The sequence below is a fragment of the Lampetra fluviatilis genome, chromosome 4, assembly GCF_964198595.1.
Source record: "Lampetra fluviatilis chromosome 4, kcLamFluv1.1, whole genome shotgun sequence".
Classification (NCBI taxonomy): Eukaryota; Metazoa; Chordata; class Hyperoartia; order Petromyzontiformes; family Petromyzontidae; genus Lampetra; species Lampetra fluviatilis.
In genome coordinates, this window is record NC_136278.1 from 7,037,793 (window position 1) to 7,062,581 (window position 24,789).

At 43.5% G+C, this 24,789-nt stretch overlaps 1 protein-coding gene across 3 annotated transcripts in view; it reads left to right on the plus strand.

Moving 5' to 3' along the window:
• Positions 1–1,223: 1,223 nt before the first annotated feature.
• RAB11FIP1 (RAB11 family interacting protein 1) overlaps positions 1,224–24,789 on the plus strand; it is a 30,520-nt gene continuing 6,954 nt past the window's right edge. The window contains exons 1-6 of one of the 3 annotated variants that reach the window (XM_078855473.1): positions 1,224–2,395; positions 13,842–14,150; positions 15,426–15,613; positions 18,137–18,454; positions 20,989–21,310; positions 22,011–24,785. In XM_078855473.1, the coding sequence (XP_078711599.1) occupies positions 2,049–2,395; positions 13,842–14,150; positions 15,426–15,613; positions 18,137–18,454; positions 20,989–21,310; positions 22,011–24,785 (4,259 nt within the window). In that variant the 5' untranslated portion in view covers positions 1,224–2,048. The remainder of the gene's footprint in view (positions 2,396–13,841; positions 14,151–15,425; positions 15,614–18,136; positions 18,455–20,988; positions 21,311–22,010; positions 24,786–24,789) is intronic. The other 2 variants (XM_078855474.1, XM_078855475.1) reach the window with 2 other exon arrangements.

Genomic DNA, 24,789 nt, shown 5'->3' on the forward strand with positions numbered 1-24,789 from the left:
GCTTGCTGCTAGACGGGAGGTCTCGGGACAGACCCAGCAGGTGCGATGGGGTGGCTGAGATGACTGGTAAGATGCGCCAGCTGTACCACCACCAATAACCCCGTCATTCGCCACGAAGTGACGGTCACGTCACCACGGCGCCTGTGCCAGGCTAGGTGCACTTTGAGGCCACGTGAAGTGTCGACGGCTCGCGGACAAGGAGGTCACGGGACAGACCCAAGGTGCCCATGAGTTGACTGACTGGGATGCCTTGACAGGGCTGTACATAATGCAACGTGGCAGCATTTGCAACTTTAATCGTCATAGAAAAATGTTAGTGTAGTCGTGTAATACCATTTAAATGAACTATATGACAATTGGAAAAAAACTGTTAATCAGGAAAGATATTTCGTAAGTAGGGGAGTCTCTGTCTTGCGGTATTTGCAAATCAGTTTGGCAACGGATGGAACCGGGAATCCGCTCAATGTCCCTAAGATCTGGGGATGAAGATCTCTGTATTCCCAGGTCGAGGTTTCGGTCTATGGGTGACCGAGATGGCAGAGGGACCTCTGAGTCTGTGGACATTTTTAAAATGCCCCTTAAAACCGATTTATACGCTTCGGCTCATTCAACCTTTAGTGAATCTAGAAAGTTATTCTTAAAATGTATTTATACTATTACTTTTACGCTGAGTGTGTGCTGCTGCTGTGTCCTGCACAGCACTTTGAGATCCTTGGTGAAAAGCGCTAAATAAATGTATATTTTTCTTTTTGGTTTTTTCGGTAAAGTCATGTAGAATGGAAATAATAAAATAATAAAAATAAAACATAATAAAATAATTATCTACGTGACTTTACCGAAAAAACCAAGAATATGAATCCCTGCAGTCACGAAAGCTTTAAATCGAAATTTAAATGTATATTCTTATTTATAGCAAAGACGTCACCCATAGCATGAGGGTGTTCAGAGGGGTGGGGTGAGAGCGAGGAGGGCGGGGCTAGAGGTTAGAGGGCGTGGCTAGAGAGAGGGGAGGCGGAGTCAACCATCTGGAGGCGTGGCTATATACGCGGCGGTTTGGAAATCGTAAAGCGGATACGTGCCGCCTGCGGGAGTGAAGTCGCCACGCGATTGGCCCAGGCGCGTTACGCGTCATCGTCGACGGTCGCGTGCGCGCCGCTAGCCAATGGGCGACGCCGCGAGCCCACCCCAAGCGCGCTATGGAATTAAACGGGGGCGCTCTTATGGCAACAAGGAAGCGTAAAGGGAGGCAGGAGAGAGGACGGACCGCGAACGCCTTTAACAACAAATTGTAGTTCTCTAATTGTACATACTTTAGTGATGCAAGTCGGGTATTCTCTTTACAAGATTGTTCTCGAAATTATCGACTCTTTTCCCGAAGTGTGTTGGGGTTTTATTTTTGGCGGCGGGTTCTCGTGTTGAGTGAAAGATTAAGTGGCTATTTGGTCACGATTTTTTTTTCTTGAGTTACATTTGTGTTTATTTTTTGTTACGTGGTTTGGTTTATTTTACGTGTTGTGATTAAGAGTTTTGGTTTATTTGTAGGGTTCGGTTAGAGATGTAGAGGTCTTTTCATTCACACAGTACAGTACAAACATACAACGCACATACGTGACATACAGTACAATACACGTACAGTGGAAGTGGATATTTGAATAACTGAGCTCACGCTTGTATCCAACACATTAATATACAACTCATTAAGTTGTATACCGCACACTTGGCGTAACATACACACAATACATAGCACACGCATACTGTACGTGTAACTTTAATATACTTGTGAAATATAGTATACATCAAATACAGTAATACAAGATATACAAAACGTACATTCTTCCCAAAAAATACAACTACACACGTAAATCCTTACTTGAAACTATACAGGCTATTTTACAAACATTGTTCATAATATATAGTGGCACAAATACACACCAAACACATTACACGTCTTCAGCCCATAAACTTACCACATCCACACACAAACAAAACGCCACGCACGGGCAAGACAACTCATATAGTTTAGCCCCAGGGTGAGACGATCATCCAGCATGGCCCTGTCAGATCAGTCTCAGGTGTGGTTCCCCACACACGTGCAGGTCACCGTGATCCAGTCTCGAGGTCTTAGAATCAAGGGCAAACAGGGCCTCAATGACGCCTACACCCTCATCCAGCTGGGCAAGGAGAAGTACTCCACCTCGGTGGCCGAGAAGACTCTGTGCCCACGCTGGCAGGAAGACTGCACATTCGAGGTGCCTGCGGACGCCTCTTCGGCCAAGAAGAGCACCCTGGTGCTCACGGTGATGCACCGGGCCCTGGTGGGTGGTGACAAGTTCCTGGGCCAAGTCACCCTGCCGCTCCGTGACATCTACCAGGACAGCACACGCAAGAAGACCCAGTGAGTGCCTTCGTGTGTAAGGGGTTTTGCACTCTTGCGGCGTTGTTGGCGAACGTGGTGGTTGTGTTGTTGATTGTGTTGTCCTTTCGATTGGCTCACCTGGAGGTGCAGTTCCAACCGCACACGCTCCTCTGTAGTGTGAAACCATGTTCTCGTTTTACATTACGCATCGGCTGGGCGTCATATTGTGTTCTTGCCACAACATCAACCACAAGGATGCCCACGGGGGTAACCCATTACTGTTTAAGTTGTGTTGGTATTTGTTGAACATTGTGTAAGGCTGAGTTGCCCCACTAGGTTAGTTCTCTTGCTGCTGTGAGCATGGATTCAAACGTATTCTGTAGTCTTAACAGCACATCGCCCATAATAAGACTTCACTGGGTGCTTTCCCATGGGGTCATTGTTATCTTTGTATTTGAGTGGGTCATTGTTCAGAGGTCAGGATGTTGCTGCTCTATGGTATGTCATAATGGATGGCAAAATGTTTTTTTTACCAGGACAGTGTCCACAAGAAAACCTATTGGGTGTCCTCTCGAAGGGTCAACTATTGTTGGTGGTGTTGCCAGTATATGTGGTGGTGTTTGGGGAGATCTGAGGACAAAATAGCTCAAGGGGGCATCTTGCTTTGCCACTAGGACACATGGGTTTTCACTCTGCTTTTGTTGAACTTTGTCAATCTTACCAGCACATTGTCTCTAAGAAGACACACTCTAGAGTGTGTTCCCAAAAGGGGCCACTGTTGTAATCGTTGGTGTTTGGTGGATAATATTCCAGAGCTCATCATGCCAGACTGCCACTTGACTGGAAGTCAAACTGGGAGTCAAAATGTATTTTTGATGGGACATTGTCCACAATACCACGTGAATTCCCTCTCAAAGAGTCGACTAGGCCCTTGTTCTTGTTCATATTGCAATGTTTAGTTTGACGACCTCGGTAGGGGCCAGTGCACACACGGGCAGTGGCATAACTAAGAAAAAAAATGAAATTGGCCATACAAATTTTAATGTAAGAATTATTAACTGCCACGATACAAGCACAATTGTGAAAGATGTCCTTGCAAAAGATGGGTGATGACTCTCATTGGCGTGATTTAACAAGGGCATATTCATTATTTTTTTGGCAGAAGCACATCCCAGTAGGATTTGTCACTGGCTGGCACGAAGGCATCTTGTGCAGCTGCTGTCCCGTTGGCAAATCATACCCACACACAAATCCCCCCCCCCCCCCTATCGTAACTATTATAAGAATGTTGGCACAGAGGAAATCATGGTAACTGCTGCCTATAGACAAATCAGCCTTGTCACTAGTCTAATCCCAGATTGTTGCCACTAAGGCAGTCAAATGTAGCTTTTGTCAGCAAAAAAACTTCACGGTCTGAACCCTAACATAACAAGCTAATCTATGAATATTTGTGACAAGTTCTGGAGTAAATTTGCACATTATATGATTGAGTTTGTAGCTCAATGATGCTCTTGAAATTACTAACTTTAACTCTGTTCCTTAAATCATTTGTTCGTCACTTTTGAATATTACGACGTGGGGCAAAATTAGAAATAAATGTTACAATTAAAACTAGGGTAACAGGTGTAATCTATAAAGTGAAAACAATTTAAACGTAGTTGGTCTGGACGTCCAGTATGTATTTTGAACCTCTTTTGCACTGTACGTAGCCAACCGTGGTCATCGGAGGTGCAAATGGTTTGAACTTCAGATGACAAATCGGCAAAATGAACAATGGAAAAGCAGGCAGTGGAGGGAGGAAAATGAAGCGTGCTCGATGGAGGTGGCGGGCGAACGTGAAGAGTGGAATGCGGGGGAATGGAGGAGTCCTTTGCCCAAACGTTGGATGTCAATGGCTGAGAAATATTGACAATGATGACATCGGGCATGTACATTGATGTGAGTTATTAATATTTGTGACATGATCTAATGGGAAGGTGGCAGGTGTCCAAACAGTTTTTTGTCAGGAGTTTGTAATATTTTCTTTAACGATTGGTATTTGTAAATTTACAGTTACGGAATGTATGCTTTCATTCGAGAAGAAACATGTTGAAATAAGAGGCAGAAAGGACAGCTGTTAGTGTCTGAATGTGTGAATGTATCCATATTTACACGAGTTGTATTGAAGCAAAGAAATTCCATCCTTTGCCTAATTTCCCTTTCCGTGGATACAGCATTAGCAGTGGCATTGTCAGTGGCATTGGGCACGTGTTTAAATTGCATGTGTAATTAGGTAGTGTTTTAAACACACATCGAAGGCGAAAGCTTTAGCCTGCATATCTGATGTATTTTAAATGTTAGGAGTTTCTTTGTAAAGCCCAGGTCTAATTAATGTAAACATCTGCTAACTCTTTCCGTAAAAATGCAAAGCTAATGCTGACGTAAGGCACTATCGTAATACCAAGGGCTAACTGTAATTATAAGGATAATTGCCTTATTTTATAAGCTATTTTATAGAAAATTCGGCTATTGAAATTGCTAATATTTCATCAAACGACTGCCAGTTCTCTAATGGTCAGAAGACCAACACATCTGCTTTCTTGTCTGTAGGTTACATATTTTGATAAAATCTCAGGCAATGTAGAGTGTAGATCATTGAAAGCAATGTCCAGCGTAAAAAAACAAAACCTGCACTGTGCCGGTTTTAGTTCTGTGCATGTTTGTGTATAGTGTTTCCGGCAATTCATTGCCTTTGCCTTATGACTTTGCAACGTTAACCGATGAGGCATTTTAACTTTGTAATTCATACACCAAGGCATTGTGATTTCATAAGAGGCAATGTACACTTATATGGCAGTTAGAGCATGTGCTAAAGCACTTCAAAGTGACATATTTTAGATGACTTACACTATGTAATGGATGAGTCTTTTTTTGAAGTTCAAGTTGTAAGCGATTAAACTGGAAAGCATTAAACACTTGTTGTAAATACCTTACTTTAAAGTTGTACTTATTCCTTTCAATTACAGCATCATGTATTATCTGCTTGGGTGCAATTCTAAATTTTAAACATATCATATCTGTCCTTAACAGTGGTCCTTACATGTTGGTTTTTTAACTCAATGTTTTTTGAGGATTCTTTCAATGCAGCTAATACGTGAAATATCTTATATATCCACCACAGCTCACAGTGATGACATCACATGCTTTTGTTATTTCTTTTGTAGATTTAAATGTTCAATTGTATTGTGAGAATTCTAAAAAATTCTCATTCCCACATTTTTTCTATGCCAATGGAGACTATTATCACAAATTAATTAACACATTTATGGGAATAGATTCCAATTATAATTGAATGTCAGGTCGCTCATGCAGAAAATTAATTCTTAAGTTAACATCTCATTTCAAATGATGAACGGGGTGAAATAGGTTAGTCTAAATGTCATCGAGAAATGTTATTTAGGCTGCAAACAATTTACCAAACCAGTCTTTCAAGTTATTCGTCTATAGTGTTGTCGTCATATCACGTCATGGCCTGTTCAAAACACTGCAATCAATGTGGTGCAAATCATTCCCTTCAACAGATGTAATCCTCCCATCTCCTTTCTGCCACCATGACCTGTTAATAACATCCCACATATTTATTTGGCATCTACTTGTCGCTTGAATATCAGTTGATGCCACCATTCCAAGTTATGATCTTTTGTTAGCATTCTAATTAATTGCCTTGTGTGATTGAACCTTTTTTTATTAATAATGTGAAATAGTAGGAGAGAAAAAAAGTAAGCCAGCCAATTTAATAACCTTCACTAGAAATATAATGAAATCGGAAAAGTTGTTGGTTTACACATGATAGATTACTTTTTTTCTTCTATATTCTGGTGGCTTGTGAATGCAAAAATGGACTTCTCGGCAATTGGGCACCTGCGGATTTTATAAAAAAATCAAACGTACAGCCATAGAATTATGTGAAAATTAACGTTGGTAATGAGGCATAAAATTGGTGTAAAAGAAGCTGAGGGCCGGATCATGGGAAAATTTGACAGGGGTCACCTAACCCATGAAAACTGTTCTCAAACAAAGAACTTCATTAAGGTCACTTGCTGAGCACACACATCGACCTTCCAATAAGTCCACCCCTGGCATTTGTGGAATGCGGAGGAGGCTCTGCTCGCTTGCCTGAGCTTTAGACCGCATGGAACGCCGTGATAGGGCTATGTCTTGCCTCGTTCGAAAAATGGTCTTTGCGAGCCACTTGCACAGACACTGACCAGTATGCTGTTTCTTGCTTAAGCACTCATTCACTCCCACCAGCCTACTTGGTAAGGTTTTTTTTTTTGCAACTGGCTGCCAGCCTGCTTAATGTGTTTACCAAAAAATCCACTCACACATGCGGTAAAACCTGCTTAACATCGTTCTCATTTATGGAAGCCTATGATTAGTCACATTCTGCACATGACAGGCATTTACAACTGCTACAATGGCATGTTTTCATGTTAAACATACCTGTGTAAAGATTAGTGATAACCAGCATGCAGTGCTCACTCTTTTTTGACATGTGTAATTTTAGGGTTTGCATAAGGTTAGCCAAACCTATGCAAACACAATAGTGTTGTGTTCTATAATTGTTTTAAATAAACAAAGGATACTGGCGCACATGCTTAAATCATCTTCCCATGGCTAACACTGGAGTGAACGATTCTTGTCTGGCATCCCCTGGCCCCTTCGCCAATCCGTACTGTCTAGCGCGGTAAAGTATGGTCACACAAACCCCTGAGTTGATATAGCATGGGGAGGCCTTTATCCAGCAGTGGACTGCAAAAGGGCTCTACATTATTATTAACAATTGATTGATATTTGGAATTTGGGCAGTGTCAATAAGAATTGAGCCATTGATTATATGAGTAATGTGTGTAAAACTAAACATCACAAGTCAGACATTGTGACCGAAGTAGCATGGGGAACCCTTCATCCAGCAGAGGATTCGCAAAGGGCCCCTAAACAGTTGTTATAATTAATACTGGAATAAGCATGATGACTTCACAACCTTTCAGCTGTTTACAATTTAAGCACGTACGACTTTTTAAAGCACACCACACAACCTGCCCTGGATGTTGTAGCAGCTCCGCAAAACGAGCAGCTACGCTAAAAAGGTCTTTCTTTGCACGTCTGAACTATCGAATTAAATAATAAAGCCATCATAGAATATTTATCCGAAAATGCTGTGTACGAAGTAAACAAGGTTTCTGTCTCCTCGCTTTTAATTCGTTTGGTTTTCCCGCTTTGAGGTGCAGATTGAGACCCAACAAAAGGTGTATTCTTTTTCTTCATTCGAAAACTTTCCAGCAGTCAATATCTCCGTGGCCTCTCTATGCGCTGTAAAGAAGGGCCGTTGTCCGAAACGTCACCAATTATGCACTTTTTTATGGTAGCGTTATTGATGACTTCGTCAATTTGTTTTTCAATTGTACTTGTACAACAATTCCAACGCAGTATCACCATATAATTTGTGCAATCCTGCCGGTTAAGATTTTCTAGCACATTGAAGATTATAGACCCCCAGCAGAAAACGTGCATGTGATTCTGTCCTAAAAATTTGTAAGAATATGTACATTAACATGAGTTCTTAAATACAAAATAATTTCACGTGCTCGTGATATTTTCATGAAATCATCGACGCTTCACGCAAATTATACATACAATGACATGCTAATGTTATGTTTGCACTCGTATAGTGAACAGAATACAAATGAGATGAACAAACTTAAAAACTATACGAATGGGTCTGTAAAAATGAGACTAAGAAGAATTTACTTGGAATCGATTTGTGATCACGAGTTATGGCAAATCGTCGAATTTGCGAGGAGGCTAGATCCGTGCATGTTTAGTGCATAGCCTGCAGCTTTCAACGCAGCACATCAACTGCAGTTGCACAAATAATAAACGCGAACACAGACGCAAAACTCAAGCTGGATGACATTGTCGTGTGTGTATTGGCGTTCTTGTGAAATGTTTAGGTTTCCAAGGGGGATTCCACGTTTATGCAAACACTCGCCTGATGACTTCGTGTGGTCACTGCCGTCCAGCCGTATGCTCTAAAGAGACGCTAAAACTCATTTACAGTCCCGCGTCTCTCGATGTTTCCAGATGTGACGATTCATTATCGCCCATGATGATCTTTTATTATGAGAACAAAATATTGGAACCTGATATTTTTACAATTACAATAAAAAACAACATACAATCACTTAATTAAATGCAATATTGTAATCGTACTCTTTGGTTCTTTCGGTAAGTCACGTAGGTAGAAAAAATAATAGAGCGCGACGTTTCGATCGCAACAACAAGCGACCGTCTTCATATTGCGATCGAAACGTCGCGATCTATTATGTTTTCTACCTACGTGACTTTACCGAAAAAACCAAAGAGTATGGATTCCTGCAGTCACGAAAGCTTCAAATTAAGACTGTAAAAGTAATAATATCCTTATTAGTTTACAGTTAAAATACCAAAATGAGTATTGGTAATTGAAGCGGCGATACTAATGATATCATTACTGCGTAGGCTTTCACGGTTGTGCTGCATAGCTCTCCGATGTGTTTTCGGCTTGTGCCCCGTGTTGTTCCTGACGAAGCTCCCAGCACGTTGAGCGAAACGTCGGACAACATGACGAACAACACGCGGTACAACCGGAAAACACATTGGGGAATGATGTTGTTATTATAATGGTCAAAGTGGTTCCCTGCTGGAACTCTTCTCCTGTTTACAGCCCTCAGCCAGTGATGCCAATTCCACATTCCTATGGCAGTGGGAAATCCTTTTTATTGGACAAGTGCGGTTGACTCTGCACAAAGTGGTGTTTAAGAGGGATGATAGACTCACTCAACCTCTGACCAGGAACTTGAGACCTTCCGATAGCAATTGGTGAACTCTATTGCTGTATCACCTGGTTGGTAATTGCAGTGCTAAAATACAGCGTGATACAATTCACTAATACGCTTAATTTTCATTTGTATACGTGCAGCCATATTGACTGTCGACTGTTGCTGTGTAGGTTGTGGAGGCGATTTGAACATACTTTGCCACGCTGGTAATTGCAGGTTGTTGAAAGCAAAAGGGACATAGATGTGTGAGCACAGTATGGCACGACAATATATTTTACCACGCTGCTCAAAACCTAGTCCTGCTGCAGTCTATGAATACAAATTCTATGCACATTCAAGCACGATTCAAACTCGTGCCTGCTTTACTTCCGAGATCAGATGAGCAGGTGCAATCGGTGTGATTTGGTCATCGGCTATGAATTACATTAATTTACAATAAAAAAAAATATTGACATTCATAATACAAAATTTGTATTGTAATTATATCGTTATTAAAATAGTGGTGTTGTATTATCCGATTACGAAGACGGGTCGTGAGGGGTGGTGATTTCATGGGAGGGGGGGGCCTTCATCCCACAGTGGGTAGATCAAGGATGATAACGGAAATGAATAAGTACACGTACAATTTTAGCATACATAGTTTTAGATTTGAAGCTTTCGTGACTGCAAGGATTCATATTCTTAGGTTTTTTCGGTAAAGTCACGTAGGTAAAAAATTTTAATTAATAAAAGTAACATAAAAATAAAAATCGTGCTGTGACGTAACCGTCACAGCAATTGTGCTGTGACGGTTCCACCTGAAGACGGAAGCTTGTGTTGCCTCCGAAACGTCGTCATTTTTATTTTACTTTTATTAATTTTAATTTTTTACCTACGTGACTTTACCGAAAAAACCTAAGAATATACATAGTTTTGTTTTCACGGAAATCTGGTTCTCTGAAATGGGTGAAAGTTAAGATTGTACAGCATGGGACCTCGGTTGCCTTGTGTGGCGTGCACTTGGTCCCGCAGCTTGTGCTGGCAGTGGAATGTTTTTGAGATTTATTTTTCTCCGCATTCGCCCTGGAAATTCTGTGCTGCAGAAACAGCAATGACACCATTTTCCAAAGAGGCTTACCCGTCAAGCTGTTTCCTTGCTTCGCTGCAGACGGTGGCGGTCGAGGCGGAGGAATTGGTACACGTTACTTAGTCATACTTTTCCACTCCGTTTAGAAGTAACAAATTATTATTCAGGTCATTGCTAATACAGTTGCTGGAGCTTATCTTTCTATGCAGTTTGTACTTATGGGGTTACGTATTTTATTTCCTACACTGAAATGGTGCAGTTGCTCGTAATAGGTCATTTCAGAATAGATGGAGTTAGATTGTCGATTAGTTATGCTCAGAGAGAGCTATGCAAACTTGAATGCACATACATTTTACTGGCAGGAACCTCCTGGTTACACCAGCCTATGGGGGATTATTGTGTCCGTCGTGCAGGGAGGGGCTGGGTGGGGAGGGAGGGGCTGGGTGGGGAGGGAGGGTGGGGCTGGGTGGGGAGGGGAGGGTGGGGAGGGTGGGGCTGGGTGGGGAGGGTGGGGCTGGGTGGGGAGGGTGGGGCTGGGTGGGGAGGGTGGGGAGGGTGGGGCTGGGTGGGGAGGGTGGGGCTGGGTGGGGAGGGTGGGGCTGGGTGGGGAGGGTCGGGCTGGGTGGGGAGGGTCGGGCTGGGTGGGGAGGGTGGGGCTGGGTGGGGAGGGTGGGGCTGGGTGGGGAGGGTGGGGCTGGGTGGGGAGGGTGGGGCTGGGTGGGGAGGGGCTGGTCACCCCGTGGTGCCCTTATAAAACTCAACGTTTAACCTACTCACGCCGGCTTGTGCCCGCCCTCACAGTCAGACATATTTGCGGAATACACCACGCCGCCGTTGACCCTGGCCATTGACGGAGCAACTCAACGTTCCTACCAGCTCCCTCCGCAGGAATGTGTTAGGTTGTCCAAAAACACGAGAGTTTACGTTATGTTTCAGAGTCTCTGAATGTGCTGTAATGAAAGGAATGGAGGAATGTTCCTCGTTATTTGTGTTCTTTCTCCCTTGAAAAAGAGACTGCAATTTCAGTGGTCTCTTTACCGTTTCTAATTAAATGTTTAGAAATCAAGGAATCCTCCGTGCGAGTGAAAGAAAGCCCCCCCCCCCCCCACATTGAGATCGGGAGGTGGGATCAGAAGCGGAGCTCGCTTGACGTGTAGTTTATTTGCAGGACTGCGTGGAAACAATACTTTGCTTATGGATAATGAATAAATGGGAAAGAATTGGAACGTTTGCACAGCGGTTTCATTACACGAGAAATACCACAAGCTGGGAATATTAATGAGTGGGTGCTCACGCTACTACTGCATAACTGTACATTTGGGCACTGGACTGGCATGAAGAGCGAAGCAGGCACCGAGGTGCAATTAACCCGCCCGACAGCGCAACAAAAAAAATCCCATAATGAGGATTGAAAACTTGGCTGAAATGTAGCGCACCCCATCGTGTTTGACGAGAGCATTTGATGCTCATTTCTCCGAAATTCAAGCAGCCGAGCCAACAATGGATAGAATATTCATCGGCGTTGATAATCGGACCAAATGGCACCGAATCAGTCGAATGTAAATGTTAGCCTTGCTGCTTACTTAGCACAAGTGTTCTCTTTACGATTGCTGTTCATAATTAGATGAGCGGTGTTGTCTGTGTTGATTGAATGTTTTGTGTGTCCAGTTTATGTCCATATTTCAGCATCATTTGCGGACCTCGGTGTCCTATTTATAGTTCACGAATGCATTGCTTAACGTTTGATAAGCCTTGCCTCTTCATTCCGGCATTGCTCATTGGATTTATTATACTTTAACAGACAATGTAAGTGTCGGGGAAGGGGGGAGAGGAATCTTTGCACCTCTAATTTTGTTATGTCGACAGTGTCACATTTAAGGACAAAGGCCGTCAGCCTGTGCTATAAAAAGCAATCATTGACAATACGTTATGCCGCAATACATTGTGTTACTCATACACATGTGCACTCGTTATGCGCGTGCTATGTGACATTTTACTTAATCCGGTCTGTTTAAAAAAAAAACATTTGGTCGAACAGGTGTGAGAATATGTACGTATGTGTGTGAATGGGGTTGCAACAGTGGGGAGCGGAAGTGTAGCATTTCGCACGCTGTGCTACGAACCTGGTGACCCAAGTTCAATTCCCACTCTCGGCCAACACAAGTGACGATTATTTGAATCGGTCGTCGGCCTTCCCTTGGTCAACTCGGCCTCAAATTAGTACCTTGTGTGATGTGTAAACATCGCCACTGGGGAGACAAAATCGGCCACGCGTGGTGCTGGCCACCCACCCCATCGTGTGCTGTGCCGGCCTTCATAGGTGTTCACTAACAGTTTGTTAAGGCTAGAGGGGAGATCTTTTTCTTTATATTTTAGGGCAGCAATGGTGTAGTGGTTAGCACACTCTATTACAATTACAAAAACATTGTTTTTATTCCTGGCCACCTATAGCTATTGGAATATAAATTTGGCCTGTCCCTCAACCAAGTCAATTTAGCCTAAAATGTGTACTCCGTGCAATGTATCGACATCAGCACTGGGAAGACAGGCACCAAAGGTGGTGTTTGTTGATTCTACCACTCAACCCACTCCATTGTATGTAATTCTGTTTCTGATAGGTGCTCGCTGACAGGACTGATGCCGAAGTAAAGTCACCAATGCACTTAATATTGCATATTTAATTTAAAGTAAAACAGAATTATTTTTCACTTTAAGAAGTTTTTTTTTTACAACAATATCTATTGGGTAATGGTATCATGGTCCCAATGCTGTTTGTTTTGTTTAATTGTCAGCTGAATTAGTGTGTGTGTGTGTGCAATATACAACACATTGTCACAATTCACAATCATGGTTCAGTTGAAGTATTGATTCTCCTTTGTCTTGTTTTTGCCATTTTGTTGTATAGTTTCAGAATGTTTCTGTCTTCATAGATTTTTGTTCGTGCCATTTACTGAACATAATATGCATATAATTTGTATATAATTAGAATATATCCAGAATAAGTGGTACACACATGCGATATGATACATTTATTGCCATCATAATAATCGATCCTAATGGATGCATTTTTAATATGTCATAATCCACATTTCTCTTGATTGTGTGTGTCTATAGCAGTCACATTTATATGCGATATTAATCTAGTTGTTAAGAAATGAATCAAGACATCATTACAAACGTATTGAACATACGCGCATATTTGAATTGTTTTGGATTTTTGTGCATGCACCCATACAGCAACAAATCCCCTGATCTGAGTTCCATTCCCAGCCACGGCCAACATTAGTGGACAATGTTTGAACAGTTTTTGGAAGGGGGTGCTCCCTATGTCCACTCATCCTTACATGAGTACCTGCTGCTGTTTGTAAACATCAGCGCTGGGAAGACAAAGACAGCTGGGCGGATGCTCGCCACACTGCGCCCTCGTTCGCCATGCAAGCCTTTCGCCGGTGCTTGCTGTGACAGCACATGCCGCAACAGTCCGTAAAAAAAAAAAAGTCAACACGGGGAAATCGTGATCTCTGTTTTTGTTTTTTGTGCATTCGCCCGTGCCTTCAAGGTGGTACAAGTTGGAGTCGAAGCCCGGCAAGAAGGAGAAGGAGCGCGGCGAGCTCGAGGTCAACATCCAGTACATGCGCAACAACCTGACGGCCAGCATGTTCGACCTGTCGCTCAAGGACAAGAAGCGCACGCCGTTCGGCAAGCTGCGCGACAAGGTGTCCGGCAAGAAGAAGGAAGGCTCCAAGGCCGGCGAGTCCTCCTCGGCCGTCGTGTCGTCTTCGGCCGCGATGGACAGCGACGAGGAGGGGCATGCACCTGACGTTGAGCAGAAGAAGAAGAAGACCAAAACCCTGAGCCTGTTTTCCAAGTGGGTCTTCATGCCTCCTCCCTCTATGTTGTTCAGAAGGCACTTGCCTTGTAAATGGGAACATCTTAATGATTTACGAAACTTAATTAATCCTCTACTAGTTGAAAGCCTCCTCACTCCCTGGTGAGGGTTTGTTTGCGCATGCTTGTTTAGTGCGCGTTGAAGCAGGGGTCACTCTTGACTGGTTCCGATATCAGTCAATCGTCACTGATGCTAGCTTTCACCGAGAGTTGAACTCCGGTTATCGGATTCATAGCACGTTGCGAGAACCATTGTACCCCACCCCTAGCACACCCTGCTGCTGTTGGTTTACTAATAGGTTCGTGTTTGTCATTCTACTTATAACTCAAACTTAAATAAGTGTGATGGCCAGTGCAATGAAAACAAGAAAAACTCCTCTTTCTCGATGCAGGGGTTTGACCTGACCTCGAGATTGTGCAAAAACGTGCACCTCTTGACGTGTGGCCAAATTTCAATTAATAAAAAAAAAATCATCATACTTCTATTAATTAAATAAAAGATCATTGTATTCTTTATCATCGTCATCTTACGGCTATTGCTGTACTTGAACGATGTTAGTCCATCATTCCACTTTTTACCAGAAAATGTTAAATTAGTAAAAGGATGAGCTGCCATGTACACATGACTGCACCAAAGGTAGCGTTGAAGCTCGTCATTTTTATGCCGAAATGAGGTAGTCTTGTACTGTTGCTTCGTCCTTCACTTCCGTTAATTCATCATGTACCTCCTCTCAAATCCTGTGGGGAAAAAAAGTTACAGGTGTTCATTGCTATTATTTTGATGGGAGAGTAGATTTTTGGTACCAATATTGTATACCTTGGAAATCATCATTGAGCCTTAAGACTCATTTTAATAGGTTTTCTGCATTGAGATGTTTTCCTAATGCCCCTCTCGAGTATTCTTTGTGGTTAGAAAAACATCAATGCCTAGAGAATAACCCATGAATACAAGCAAAGAACACTCAAAGCCTGCGCAATACTCATCCAAAAAAACACTTGAAACAACGTAATTCCTACAGACACCTCACTGCCCTGCAGATGTGTGTTTCACAGACTTAATTGCTACGTTCTCATTAAGATCCACTATCCCTGTCACAGGCATTGATCCCAGCCACCACCCCCGCTTTTAAGTGAGACGAGTGGACGTGCAGGTTGTTAGTAATAGGAATGTGTTTGACGGCGCAGTGGTGTGGAACAGCACGAGTTTTGATGACCATTACCCGGGTGCGCACGTGTGTGTGTACGCGCACGACAGGTCAAGCATGCAGAAGGGCTCTGTGTCCCAGTCGATGCTTACTCTCCCCACGAGCAAGGGGCTCGGCAGCCTGGCCTCCCTCTCTCCGTTTCGCCACCACGGCCGTCGGGAGAGCAGTGGCACTGCCTCCGTCAACTCTGACTCAGATTCTGTTGGAGGCAGCAACCCTAATCTGGCCGACAGCCCCGGTAAGCACGGGTTTCTTGTTTTTCTTTCCTGTTTGGTTTTGTTGCCACGTTTTTAAGGAGTGGGTGTTGCTCTTTTGCTTCTGGATCGCCATGTGCAGCAGCTGCATGTGTTTTATTTTACGAATGCATACCCCTGTTGTGATGTCGCAATAGATAGCGGGTAACAGTCTGTCTTTAATACAGCCCCTTTTCAATCCACTGCTGGATGAAAGTGTCCCAGTGCCTGTTGTTAGGGTTATTTGACCATGCTTTTCCGCAATGTTCCATGCTGATTGGTCAAGAGTAAGGTACACCCTGGACCAATTCAGGTATCGTGTGCACCACTGATGTTAGCCATGGTGTGGAATCGAACTCAGGTCAACGAGTTTTTAGCCACAGTGGTCTAACCACTGCGCCTCTGCCACTTTCCCACTGACTACGGTTTATTCTTAAAAAATTGTTCTAGTTTTGCTTTCAGAGCCTGGATGAACTTCACTTTTTGGGCTTTTTGTGTTGTTTAAAGCCACCCCATTTGCAAGCAGCTTACCGGATGATGAGAAAATAGGCTTTTTGTGTTCACGAGATAACAACCCCCTTTGTGGAATTTTTTAACGTTCAAATTTTCTTTGGTGTTTAGAATAATTGATTAACTAAGCTCAATTATTAAACAAAGTTACTTTTTACGCGAGTTTATGTGGAACTTGCTTATGGCTCTAAACGTTGTATTATGGGTCTCAAGTCCCAGCTTCACAAGAAATCTTGACCCCTCAATTCATTGTCTTATTTTGGTAGCATTAAGAATAAACTCGTACATTGTGAACAATGAACAGCCTTGAAAATGTACCTGAAAGTTCGGCTTGTCTGGCCTTTATATAGTTTTATAATTGTAACTTTTTGAACCTTACTCATAAGTTCAGCTGAGGGTGATTTGTGCTCACTGCAACCCAAGTTGAGTGGCGATCCGATCGTTAAAAAAGTTTGTAAAAAAATATAAAACAATTTCAGTTTAATTGGTGATGTGTAATCTGTTATCAAATTCTTTTAATTTTTAATTATTCTGATGAGAAAAATGATCACTTCATTTGCTTCAGTTTTACAGCATAGTGGCCAGATTTAACTTAAAATGGCTTCAAAATTAATCACTATATTTAGGTCATATTTTTCTAACATTGCCCACATTGGTAGAACATTATAAAATAATTTATTGTTCATACGAAAAGACAAACGGAGCATTAACTAGCCTAGTTGACGTGTTTTACATTAATTGCTTAATTCATTACAGCCCACATGAAAACATCTACATTAAAAGAGAAATCCAATAACCTCCCTTGTAGCAGCGTGACAGTGTGTAATAGCGATAATTGATAAAAAGGAAAATCTTTTACCATTTCATAAATTTTGATACTGAGAACAATCATGATTAAACCAGAATTAAATTACAAACTTTAATCTGAGTTTTTAATATATAATTATTACTATTAAAATATGCCTTTCGATAGATTAAGTTTCCCTAATTAAGAGTGTGGTCTGAATCCTGATTGGTTCAACAGAGAGACTACAAAGTAGAGAAACACTGTTTGACGCATGCATTCATAGCTGAGAAAAATATACCCGTTAAAACTAATTTCAATAGCATTAAAAAAAATATCCCATAAACTTTTTTTTTATTGTTGTTCTGAAGTGCTAATTTGGATAAACGTTGTCTTATTGCAAGCTAATCCTGCACAGCGCCTGAGTATTTGTAATTTGTTAAACTTTAAATTTAGCTCACAGTTAATGTGAAAATAAGATTATTACAATGTACTGTCTATGGTGCCCGTAGATTTTTGTATCCACTCAACCTAAGCTTGATCTTTTGGATTAGGCCTTGTCAAGTGCTTCTATCCACTACAAACTACCATGGGCATTTTCAGGAATTGAACATACCCACAATTAATTGTCTCATTTGAGTTGCATTAACAGATAACATTTTGAATAAGAAACATGCTCAAAACTAACCTGACCATTACTTTGGTGTGGGAGAACTAAAGATGCTCCTGGTTTGTGCATGGCAAAGCGAGGGCAAGAAGTCATGTGCACCAACAGGGACGCACAAACACGTCCACGTCGACACCTACGAAGCACCTCGTGCTCTCTTTTAGCCCCCCCCCCCTCCCGATACGTTCCATTCATTGGCTACCACATTCTGATAAGTTCTCCCCCCCCCTCTCCTCCCCCTTAACTTGTATTTAAGAGCTTTTATCTTGGAATCCCTGCCTCACTTGATGCAGCAAATCTGGCTGTGACGGTCCCACCTGATGACGGAGACTTGTGTTGCCTCCGAAACGTCGTGATTTTATTATTTTATTTTTATTAATTTAAATTTAAATTTTTTACCTACGTGACTTTACCGAAAGAACTAAGAGTATGAATCCTTGCAGTCACGAAAGCTTCATTTTCTAGAAAGAAATGCTTAACACGTAATCTAACCCGGACGACCAGACTTGAATAAGTTCTGATGGCCTAGCATTACGAGTGCGTGCGTGTATCCGTGTGGCTCGTAAGATGGGTCCCCAGGCGCTTCCAAGTCTGACGCCGAACCGCACCCCGGGCTGAGCACTTCTCCCCTGGCCTCCGCCGAAGTGCAGTCTACTCACCGCCGGCACGTGTCGCTCACGGGCATCGAGGAGGAGGAGGGCAACCGAGAAGGCCTGCCGGGGAAAAGCAAGAAGAGCACCAGCAGCGGTGGCAGTAACCCGTTTGGGAGCGACGACCTGGGGGACGCGAACCCCTTCGCCAACAAGAAGGGGGCAGACGACCCGGCACACAAAAACCCCTTTCAGGAGAAGTCGCCCCCTTCAGGGTCTGCGTCTTCAGCCCCCGGTGATTGTTTAACTTTTTTTGTTGTGTGTGCTTTGTATTACCTGTGAGCAAATCGCCTGGAATGCACCCAAACTCGTGCTTGTCCATCCAAGCACTATCCCCCAATGGGATGGGTGACCACGGTTGTCATAGGCTGGCAGGCTATATGATGGGCAGTAGAGGGCAGTAGAGCGTAATCGGTTGTTGTGCTATACTTCTATGCTTCCGCATCTATGGAGCTCGCCTTCACCAACATGCACTGACCAGCGTGATGAATTAATGGTCAAATAATTTCCATAACCCCCATGGCATAGGGAAGCCCTCATTTAGAAGTGGATTGACAAAGTGCTGTACATGTACATATAATATAGGTGTACTCCAGATGGTAAATAATTTCATGGAGCTTAGAAGGAAGACATTTGTTAGCCGGTTAGTTAGTCGGAGAGAAAATATTTAAGCTGTTGCGATTTGATTAATTATCACAATACATAGCCACATTGATTCAAGTATTAAAAGAGTCAGTGTAGCGCCTCCAGTGGTTACAGGGGTCAAAAGCATTTGACGTGCAATGTCTACAAATCGAAAATCCATCATAAAGGTTTTTAGGGTTAGATCGCATAAATATATAAATGTGTTAAACCCGCCACCACCCGCCACAGCCAATTAGTAAGGTTTGTCACGTAAACAGAACGTGCCAATTTGTTACTCGTACAGCACACCGGTTTGTTGGAGAGCCAAGCCACAACATTTACAATCTGAGTACGACGTTTCGCCAATAATTACAACTAGCTTCATCAGGCGACAGCCAGATTTGTGGAGAAGTCCACCTGTTTCGTTCCTTAAATAGAGGGGTAGATGTGATGACAACACTTGCGCGCTCCTCTTCTTGCGCGAAGTGGGGAAGGATTCATGAATCGACGCACATTGTCCGTGCGCATTATACAAGCCCTTTGATCTTGTTCTTCCTGTCCATTGTGTACTAAAATAGCCGATCCAACGGTAATCCCTCTTGAAGTATGGTTGGCCTGTATGGGCATGCATTTAAACATTTTATTTATTAAACCTTATGGCGGGATCCTAGGTTCCCGCAATAAACGGAAGTCAAAATCGTAGTTTATTTTTGGCGACTCCGTCCCACCGCGCACATAAACGCCGCGATTCACCTGGCGCGGATCATTCTGTTGTCATGTCGTCCAAGCGCAGCGAGGACGAATGCGCAGAAGAAACAAAACTTTGAAACTTTGATTATCGCATCGTGTAGAGCTCGTCGAGAGGAAGAGGTTGCCGTATTTTTCGCCTTCAACAGACTTAAAATGATGTCACAACGCAGTTTATGCGAGAGCCGGGGGCTTATGGGACCCTGGTTAAGGTTAATTTGATGATTCGCTTCCAAGCAGCACTAAGTCTGTAGCGATCCGAACAGTCATAATTTTTCTATCTCTCAATTTCGATAGCTTCTCGAATTAGTCTTGCCCAGCAGTAACTAGTTTTGCACAGAACTTCAACATTATCAAAATTAATTGAGTGTCCTTCTTGGCACGTATGTTCTGCTACTGCTGGCAGTTGTATTTGGGAGTATTTAATATTTCGTAGGGGTTCTTTGGTCTCATGCTGATCATTGTTCCTGTTTGCCCAACATAGCATTTGCCACAAGTGCAAATAATCCGGTACACACCATCTGTTGATAGATTCGGTAATACATCTTTTGTGCCATATCTTAATTTCTGTATTTTATTTACCAAGCCTCGGATGTTTTGTTTTTCCAAACATCTGGCTAGTTTATCAGTTACCCCCGCAATGTACGGTATTTTAATAGTTTTAATTACTTGGGCAGTTTCAATGCTCGTGTCATTTGATTTGGTTTTGACATTCAATGCCCTGTTGATTTGTGCATCATTGTAACCGTTCAATTGCAGCGCTTCTTTGACATGTTTAATTTCACTTCCCAGACTATCACCATCTGACACTTTTTTAGCCCAATGAATGAGCGTCTTGATGAGAGCGGATTTCTGCGTGGGGTCATGTTGTGACTGCGTTTAGATAGGCATTTAAATGCATGCCTATACAGGCCAACGATACTTCAATAGGGATTACTGTTGGTAAGGCTATTTTAGTACACACAATGGATAGGAAGTACAAGATAAATGGACTCGCATAATGCGCATGCGTAATGTGAGTTGATTAATTAATCCCCCCCCCCCCCCGACTTGGCACACGAAGAGCACACGTGTTGTCATCACATCTACCCCTCTATTTAGGGAACGAAACAGGTGGACTTCTCCACAAATCTGGCTGTCGCCTGATGAAGCTAGTTGTAATTACTGACGAAACGTCGTACTCCGATTGTACATTTTGTGGCTTGGCTCTCCATCGCACTGATGTGCAGTACGAGTAATTAATTGGCATGTTCTGTTTACGTGACAAACCTTACTAGTTGGCTGTTGGGTGGTGGTGGGTTTAACGACACATATATATATATGCAATATAACCCAAAAAACCTGTATTATGGATGATATTGGTCGTGAAAGCCTTTGGGGCATCTGTTTCTCCCGCAGCAAAAAAATCGGAGGAAAAGAAAAGTCACTCTTCAGGGTTCTCCCTGCCGAGCCTCACCAAGTCGTCCAGCAAACCGCCCAAGGTGCCCGAGCAGTCCAAGCACGCGGATGCGGAACAGCCCAAGAAAGAGTCGGGCAAGAAGCTCAAGCTGCCTTTCTTCTCGACGCCAGACAGCAAGGCCGAGTCCGCCCCCGAGAGCTTGCCGGCCGCCACAAAGCACTCGGCAGAGGAAGTGGCGACGCGGGAAAGCCCAAGGCCCAGCGTGGCGGTTAACCCGTTCACCATGGAGGGCAATGACACGGAAACTGTGACGAAGCCAGGGTGAGTGCTGTCCCTGCGCCGTTGAAAGCTGTCCGGGGGGGCCCCACCACTACACTACACCACCACCACCACCCCCCCCCAGTTCCTCCATCTACCTCCCAAATTTTGTTGGTTTTACTGCTGCCATTTTTCAGGTCAACAACAAGCCGCTTTAAAATTAAGGATACGTTTTTCGGCGTGTTTTGATTTCGATGTAAAATGAGTTTATTCACACTCTGCGAAGTGTAAATTGGACTAAATCCGCCGTGCATGTCCTAAGGCGATTTTTGCCATGTGTCGCTCGCCGTTTTGGGCAGTCTGTCATCTTGACTGCGGCGGCGTTTATAATGTAAAATAATTACGCGCACCTTCGTGTAGCTCTGCATTTGATGAGCAACTGCTCTTGTTTTGTCATCCGTCTTGTGCAGCGTGACTTCTTCTCCCCCGGAAGCTTACGTCTTAAAGAAACAAGTTTTGCTTTCCCAGAAGTCTGCCATTTGGACTTGAATACAATATAATACACTTTAAGGCAATTAGGAGATTACTTTTCCGATCATCTACACTGCATTTTACACAGCATGTAGAAGACAAGATGCATTTCCATTAATTTTAATTGCTTTGCAGTTCTAATTCGTGACGTGTAAGTTCAAGCGTACATTGCACGATTGTTGCGGCACAATCCGGTTAGACTAAGGCAGCGTCTCGTTTGTTCTCCCTGCAGACGGAACACGTCTCCTAAGGCTGAAATCAACCCAGTTCCCTCCCTCAGTGCCTCCTTTCCTACTTTCAGCTCCTCCTTATCATCTCCTCCTGCTGTCTTTGATAAGCTGCACCCTGCTCGCACCTCGCAAGCATCCGACAATGTAGGTCTAGATATGACGTCTGACGGGGAACAATCTCCTGGCAGTCTTGAACGTTCGGGGGAAGGGGCAGAACCGACTTTCAAACGCATTGATAGGTCAGCTTCTTCTCAACTGGTAAAGGCCCTTATGGGTTCTCGACGCGGTCAAGCAGATCAGTCGCCGCCATCCATTGTTGATGAAGAAGCTACTTCAATTCAAAGCATTGAGGTTGCGAAAGTTGAAGAGAAACATGTGGGACGGAAAGATCCTCCAAGGGACCCTTTTGTTGAGCCTGTGGCAGCTGAAGAGAAGTCTGGCAAGAGCTCACGTGTCGTGAAGGAAACTCCTCTGGTGGACTTGGAAGCTGAACAAGATGTGGAACCACCAAAACCAGTAGCAAGGAAACCACGAGCAAAGGAGCCGAAAAGCCACAGCACTCCGGACACGGTGGTTCCTCCTCCAGTTCCATCACGGAGGATCAAACCAGAGGACAAAACGGAAGTGATTCTGCCCCAGACATTCGAGGTGGTCACTCCAGCAGAAGCTGATCTTGGGCCACTTGTTAAACCTCCCTCTGATCGTGTGTTGAGAGGTGTTTTGCCTCTGCCAGAGAAGACTGCATTTGACGTTGAGCCCAAGAAGAGTGTAGACCTAAATGCAGATGCAGAATTTAAAACATTCAGCGAGTCTATTGATGATGATTTTAAAATGCCTTCTGTTCCAGTTGAATCACCCTTCCATATAGGAAAGAGCAGTGTAGGGTTCCCAGCTGTAGACGATCCCAGTGGTTTTGTAGACAAAGAAAATGATTACGTAAAAACTAGTCCTGTGGAATTATTTTCGAAGAAGTCACCTCCTAGCAGTAATACCAGCCCAACTCCTGCCAAAACAGAAGAGCCTTTTTCTTTCGAAAGCATATCTGCATCGGTGAAGTCCACAGGGCATATATTTGTAGCAGATGATGATGATGACGATAATGATGTAAAAACTATCCCTGTGGAGTTATTTTCAAAGTCATCACCTCCTAGCAGTAATACCAGCCCAACTCCTACAAAGACAGCAGAGCATTTTTCTTTGGGAAGCATGTCTGCAGACCACATGTCTTTAACCAAAACCTTAGGCTTTGGTGATCTTCAGGAGTCAGAAAGTCGATATGTAAAGGAACTGAGCGATGATGATGATGAAAAAAATTGTGATGACATTAAGATGTCAGAGCCTCAAGCAGAAACTGTAACTCTAAGCACAGAATCAATTTCATGTATTGAGGATGTATCTTATAAGCCTAAGTTTGATCGAGAGAGAAATAATCTGGTGGTGGAGCCCACCAAAACCATGAGTCAGGACCGAAGTGAACCTGTAAAATATGCAATTGAGGCATTGGATTCAAAAGTGAAAACACCTGGACACTTGGACAAAAGTGAAAAATCTCCCGTTAACAAGGTGGAAGATGAGTCCAGTGACTTGAGCGAAGGTTTTCAGCTGGAAAGTGTGAAGGATAGCCAACCCATAATTGAACAGAGTGTCACAAATGTGCCAGAGATCGCACAAAAGTCCTCTTCCACATCTGTAAAGCCTTCAGTCAAAGATAGTCAAATATTGGGTTTAAAAGAAACCAGCAACATAGCCAATTGGCAGACTGAACCTACAACAGATTCAATTGAATTGTCTAGTCATAAAGAAGAAATGCCAAAACCTTTGGCACAAAGTAAGACATCTGCTGCTAAGATGGTGCTTAAATTGAAACCAGAGGAGTGTGATGATTTAAAAGAAGGTCTGGATCCTTGGAGTGCCGAGCCAAGTCCACCATTCAGTGAGAAGAGCTTTACCAAAACACTGCCATCATCCTCTGTTGAAGTGATGTCATCTGTTCAGTCTTCTACAAAAAATCGCCCAAAAGAAGACCCTTCGCTCTCTCCTTTTGAAAGACCTGAAGATGATGTACAGCTGAAGAAGGCTCCCACTAAATCCCACCATGAAGAAGCTGAACCCAAGCCTAAGACCCTCCGCAATGTTGTTGAGGAAAGTAATAAACCCTCTGTGGCATCACGGCCTCCCATCGCTGAGGACAAGAGCCCAGCACAGTCACTGCCTACGCAGAAGGTAGAGGCCCTTGTCTGGAGCCCCACTCCTGAAGGAGGTAAAACAAAAGGCTTTCCACAGGCATCAGCCCGTGTGCCGCTGACGGATTCCAAACCCACGCAGCCACTAGTTGCCTCTTGCCCTCCAGTACCAAAGCAGAGCCCCGCAGATCCTGAAGCCAAGACCAAGAAAACGCTCAAGGTTCTGGTTCTTGATGAAGACGACATGGACGACGTGATTACAGCAACCTTTGGGGAAAAAACGGAGCCAGCTCCATCACCTGCTGGCCTTTTTTCTGCAAAGGATAATATGTGGGGCGGCACCAAAGACCAATTCGGCACAAGCAACAAATTACCTACAGCAGCCTCCAGCTCACCTTTGTCCAATACTGCCGCTTGCTTTAATGTCTCAACCTCCGGGTCCTCGGCTGACATTTTTTCTGCTTTGGACCACAAGTCTGCTCCTAAATCTGGTGCTGCTCCTGTAGCTTCTGAACCCCACTGTGAGTCCGAGGGTGAGGCCCAAGCAGCCAGCGTAGCACGAGTACACCTGGCAGACATCAACAGTCGGAACAGGTGA